Raw genomic sequence first — 6,067 nt, 5'->3', positions numbered from 1 at the left:
ATAGCTCCCAATACACCCCGGTGTTCATTTGGGTGGGTGGAACCATCCACTTTGTCTTTAAATTGTCAATACGGATATTTTCGTATAAGCCTCTTGTATTGACTAAAAACTTTAATAGGGTCGTTATTTTACCGATTACTGACCGTAAATGGGCCTACTAACCTTATATGACCCCGTGATTTATTTCATATAATTCTATGAATTTTTTAGATTAGGTCTCAAAACTTTCTAGATTGCTCCGATTTCGTGTATTATAATAAGCCTTCAAATTTGGCTTTGGTAATTCCCGACAAGATTATGGATCTTGGTATTTCCAAGGGCTCCCAAAGGGCCTTGAGAGTCCTACTTAGTGCTCAAAACCATCTCATTCATGCCTTTTCCAACTTTCCCCTAACTGAACCCAATCATGCCATATTTGTATTCATTTTTTTTCTTACAAAATATGCCGTTAAATAAAAGTTTTTTAATCATGCAAAAGGGCCTTCAGAGTCCTACTTAATGACCGAAACCATCTCATTTATTTACAAAAATGACACTAAATAATCATTTTTTTTTTGTTTATCATGAACAAAAGTAAAGGATAAAGGTTGTATAAAGACAATTCGGGTATATGTCAAAGTGATAAATAAAACGTTCTATCTTAAGTGGGCATACATTATTGTCTTATTCATAACATTTGTGCTTCATATTGTTTTGATGAATGGAAATTAGTTTGTATTCTTCTCCTTGAAAGAAAAAGGAAAACAAGCAGAGATAATATTGAGAAGGAAAGCAACATAACACCAAGCCTATAATTGCAACAACGGTGATATCACTATGTCCACATGATGCCTATATGACAAATTTAAAAAATCTTATGCATCCTTAATCCACCAAATAAAATAATTGCTGGAAATCACTTAAACTAGTTGACATTCGCATATCATAAATTCCACAATAAATTAATTACCAACGTGGACTAAAATATTCAAATAAACCTTGATCTAATTTATTACTATGTGCTATGTCCATACAAAAGGAAATGTATTCGGTTAAAATAACGTGATTATTAATTCTAAACAGATGCGGTATAACAAAAAGTGAGTAATCCCCATAAACAAGTGATACAGTAGTGAATAAATTCATTAACTAAATATCTAATTATGGTAATCATAAGATAAGATTCAGGATTAATACTAATACCACCAATATTGGAAAATTCTGTAGTTTAGTCAGAGAAAGAAACTCTGACAATAGTGATAGGTGTCGATTAATGAAAAGAGAGAATCTTCAAAATGCAAGCCATCTATTTTTTTAAGATTATTTTAACCAAATATTAATCTAATTAATTAAGCACAGTGTAATTAACAATTATCAATAATACTATTTGCATTAAAAAAATAGGGCCCTCATTTGGTAATAGTCCTACTTTTCTTCTTTCTTGTATCTTCTTCAACCATTGTTGTTTGTTTGCAGACCTCCCATTCTTTGCTTTTATCTAACACCTCTCTTTCTCTCTCTAACTTCTCTCTCTAAAACCCAGAAAACCCACAATTTTATTACTGCAAAAAAGGAGCAAACATGTCTTCCCCAAGTAAACGACGAGAGATGGACTTGATGAAACTGTGAATTTTCTAACTTTTTTCCCCCATTTTTTTTAACTTATTTTACCTTATTATTATTAATTGTTTTATTTTTTGTTTTTAATATTTGTTTCACTTTCTAAAGAATTTAGCTTTGATTTATTTTGTATTTGGTGATTAATTGATTGATTTTGTGAAATTAGGATGATGAGTGATTACAAAGTGGAGATGATTAATGATGGTATGCAAGAATTCTATGTGGAATTTCATGGGCCCACTGAAAGTAATTATCTGCACTTTTAATCTCTATTTTGTTTGGTAAATTATTGATTTTTCTGTATTGGGTAATAATTTTTTTGTTTTTGTTTTTGGTATGTGAATAAATTGCTTGCTTTTTTGTTTGATGAATTTTTTTTGGGTATTTACTTAATACTGATAGTTTTTATCACTTTGACCTTTTGAAGATCATTGGTATTTTGGGGAACTTCTTATTACAATTTAGCTATATTTAGAATGGTTCCTTTTTCTGGGTAGTTTTCTTGTTTATATTCACCTATGAATTTACAATTTTGGATATGATTCATTACATAAGTATATATTCAATTTATAATGTTTCAATGATTTATGTAAAGGATAATCTTTATTGATACTACCTTGGAGAAAATCCCTTTACAATTTATTTTGAAATCCCCTGCATTCACAATAGGTCACTAGCTCTTAGTTTAGGCTTGAATGTGGAGTAGGCCTATTAGTTTGTTGTGTATATGCTTTTATGTATAGGTCATACCGAGCTCGGTTTTCTTAGTTCATTCACTAATCATCATTCACTAATCAAATTTTATATATAATGCAATTTTTTAAAATTGGTTTTGATTATTAAAGATCTTAATTCTTATGGATTTGAGTGACATGTTACAATTGATTTACAGTAAAAAAGACTTTTGTTAACATCTCCAATGCGACCATTTATTCATTAATTAAGTCTCAGTTGTATTCAGGAATCTGTTTCAGTGGTTTGTGAATGAGCATGGTATATAGATTCATGCGATATAGCTATATAATTTGAGTATCCCACTTTCTTCATATGAAAATTAAAGCAGCATATATGTTGTTGGTATCTTGTAATCTGATCGGATTAGTTATGGATTTGAAATTGGATTGTGTTAGGTCCCTATCATGGAGGTGTGTGGAGGATTAGGGTTGAGCTTCCAGATGCTTACCCATACAAATCTCCATCTATAGGGTTTATAAACAAGATATACCATCCCAATGTTGATGAGATGTAAGTTTATAGGATATTGTATATTGCTCTATTTTTGTATACTTAGTTACCCGGTGCTTTGTTGATTGAATAATCTATAGCTCACTGTTTTGTGGGTACTTTGTATATTCAGGTCGGGATCAGTCTGTCTTGATGTCATTAATCAGACTTGGAGTCCGATGTTTGGTAATGCAGATATCTCTTTTAGTGAATTTTATAATTGTTCAATGAGTTCATAATTTGTTGCTGGTTTAGGGAGTTGTTCTGACATGCTTATGTTCATGTTTCCCAGATTTGGTAAATGTTTTTGAGGTGTTCCTCCCACAGCTTCTGTTGTACCCAAATCCTTCAGACCCCCTTAATGGAGAGGCTGCTGCTCTGATGATGCGAGATCGAGCTGCATATGATCAAAGAGTTAAAGGTATCAACTGTCATGATGATTTTAATTTTTTTTTTGGCAATTTTGGTGGCTGAGATGGGTTCCCTTTGCTGGTTTTCATTTCCTTCTCTAATTCTTTGAAAAATTATGTATGGTTCTAATGTTCATTTATGCTAAGCACACTATATTCATTTTCTGTCATGCTACATACATTCCAAAGGTTTAAGAAAACTATATTCATCTGAAGTTATAATTATTTCTTTCTTGATTATGATGACTTGTCCAATCTAGGATGGTTCAGGGTAAGGTTTTGCAGCTTCACAACATCTGATAACCTGTTACTTTTTAGTAATTTTCAAGTCTGTGGGAGATCTGGCTCTGCCAATAAGAGTGTAGGAGAAAAATGTCTACATTAAGGCCATTAACATTACCCAATACCTCTAAAAAGGCAGGGTAAATATAAAAATCGTAGGATGCACCCAGCTTTACCTTTGCAATTGCAGAGGATTCAGTCAAATTTTTAACCCCTGATCCAATATGCAATGAGTATCCTTGGATTTTAAAAACTAAAAGTGCATAATTACTGTAGAAATGTAAGGGTTAGATTTCAAGCATTCAAGGAATCAAGGAGAGGCTGGTTGGTAAGTTAGTCTGCATACAGTGTAGGACATCTAGGTTCTCGGAATTTTCTGTCATGATCCTTCTCAACTTTCATCTATTTATAGACAAGTGCAAAGCAACTTTGTCAATTGCTAACAAGTAACAACAGACTTGCAGTGCTGTCTTTTAATGCTTCAGCCCTCCTTCATTAAGCTACTTAGCCAGTATCATTCATAATTATTGAGATAAATGTCGATTCCATTGTCTAGGTAGATTTTCTCCCTTGGCAGGGTTTATCATCCATAATATCGTCTCATTTTACCTTGCTCCTTAGGGTACTATCCTAGTAGTTTTAGGAATCTGATTAATGAGGAGGCCTCCAGGAAGCTATTTGGATGGAAGAGAGCTAATTATTCTTTGGGGTTGGGAGGTGGGGCTTATGAAGCTTACTCGAACTTGGCATTCTAATCTTTTCCTGTACTTCATTAAATGGGTTAGCTAAGAGGTGGAAGAGAGTAGTAAAGTTCACTTGTAAGTCGGGGGAGGAGACCTGTCATAGACTGGATAGAAATGAACAAAACAGGTATTTGGGTGAAGAAAAATAAATGACTGTATTAGCAATGCAATTGAATCATCATCAAGAGGATTACAAGCCCAGTTATTTGAGTGGCTGGACACTTCGAAATGTCAATCTAAAACAAAGCAGAATAACTTCTCAACTCACCGATTATTCCTCACTGGTCTCTATATATTCAGTTATTAATTGGGGTGTTGAGGTGAAAGTCCATGAATATGCTTCACTATTTGTATTTTTATATTTTTCATTGTACTGCAATGTAGTTATCTATGAATTTATAGTGAGGATATTATTATTATTAGCATGGGAAAACTTGGAACTAACTAAATCTATAAAGTGGCCTATAATTTTTAGAAAGTTTGTTATAGAAATTTGGCTTTATATACAGTCAATTTGGATACAAATTAATTATTAATTCTGTTTTTAGTTGAAGAATATATCGGCTGCATGTATAGTGTAAAAGGTATTCATGGAAGACTATCACAAAATCAGTATGGATTATACCTTTCATATCTTAAAAATGTTACTTGCTATTCTAAGAAAGTTCTCTCCTTTCCCTGTCACTATTATCGCCACTGAAACTTTCAAACAAGCAAGGTTTTTATTTTTTATTTGTACCACTCGAATCATAACATAAAATGTGCCATATTTTCTCATCTCCTTGTTTTCAAGCTTGGTACCTGTTTAAACTCATGGGTGACAGTATTCTACAGTCTTTTTGGGAGCTTAGAAAATCTACTAGAAAGATATAATGACATTTGTAATGGTTTTGAAGTGTTTGTACTTATTATGTGATTGTTAAGACTATCAAATCAAGTATCTTAAGTATTCAGAAAAGAGAAGAATGTCATTCAGAAAGTCAGTAGATCCCTAAACTGCTAAATAATCCCACTCCTGATTATATTAATAGGTCATGATGGATCTTGTGTGGTATGTATGTCATTATACAGAATACTGTGAAAAGTATGCAAAGCCAGAAGATGCAGGAGCTGCTCCTGAAGAAAAGAGTAGCGATGAGGAACTGAGCGAGGATGAATATGCTTCGAGTGATGAAGCAATGGTGGGTGAAGCAGATCCTTAGTTGCATGTACTCATCATCTCATTGAATTTACTGTATCTGTACATTATCTATCATGTAGGTCTGGTTGAATCAATTCCCAACACTAATGTAAAGACTTTAGTCTGTTGGGAATTATTTGTTGGGGGGAAGTGACTGTCCCCAAGTTCCTTTAATTTGTTCAATCTGTCTTTGTAAATAAATGTATGCTGTCTATTTAATATTCATGCACAATTGTTTAGATTTCTAATAATTCGATTTGCTGGTAGTGTACTTGTTTAGGGTATCTCACTCCCTCATATTTCTATGATTTAGGTATCAAATCTCATAGAGCTCATTTGAGGGATTTTCTTAATCTCTCCACTTCAAGTGGGTTACCTTTACCTAAAAGGCTAAAATAAATTAATTCTGTACTTTCAATTTTTTTTTTTAAATTACAAACCAAACACCTAATCATCTTCCTTTGTTTCCAAAAGTTTCATTTTCCGCATATTTGTTTTGTTTTATTAAATAAACAAACAAGACCAATTTAAAAAAATTAACAAAAAAAAAGAAGTCATTTGTGCTAAAATTAGTTTGAAATCTAAAATTTATCCGTTGTAGTCCAACTTAAAAATATCACGGTGGCAAT

The 6,067-nt window shown here is 32.6% G+C and overlaps 1 protein-coding gene across 1 annotated transcript; it reads left to right on the top strand.

The window, feature by feature from the left end:
* The first annotated feature begins 1,427 nt into the window (after window positions 1-1,427).
* On the top strand, window positions 1,428-5,689 carry LOC145639590 (ubiquitin-conjugating enzyme E2 4-like). Its single transcript, XM_081690870.1, has 6 exons — window positions 1,428-1,604; window positions 1,766-1,845; window positions 2,730-2,844; window positions 2,957-3,009; window positions 3,116-3,244; window positions 5,330-5,689. Exons 1-6 carry the CDS (start codon window positions 1,561-1,563, stop codon window positions 5,458-5,460), a joined length of 552 nt encoding a protein of 183 aa, XP_081546996.1. The 5' UTR covers window positions 1,428-1,560; the 3' UTR covers window positions 5,461-5,689.
* Window positions 5,690-6,067: the final 378 nt, after the last annotated feature.

This window comes from Chenopodium album, chromosome 7 (assembly GCF_948465745.1).
Source record: "Chenopodium album chromosome 7, dcCheAlbu1.1, whole genome shotgun sequence".
NCBI lineage: Eukaryota > Viridiplantae > Streptophyta > Magnoliopsida > Caryophyllales > Amaranthaceae > Chenopodium > Chenopodium album.
This window is presented reverse-complemented; position numbering and strand designations above follow the sequence as displayed.

What these genes read in the sequence shown, in the direction of transcription:
- LOC145639590 (XM_081690870.1), top strand. Translation starts at nt 1,561, where the DNA reads ATGTCTTCCCCAAGTAAACGACGAGAGATGGACTTGATGAAACT. An exon ending in GAGATGGACTTGATGAAACT is followed by an intron (nt 1,605 to 1,765) that starts GTGAATTTTCTA and finishes TTGTGAAATTAG; the next exon opens with GATGATGAGTGATTACAAAG. An exon ending in GACTTGGAGTCCGATGTTTG is followed by an intron (nt 3,010 to 3,115) that starts GTAATGCAGATA and finishes CATGTTTCCCAG; the next exon opens with ATTTGGTAAATGTTTTTGAG.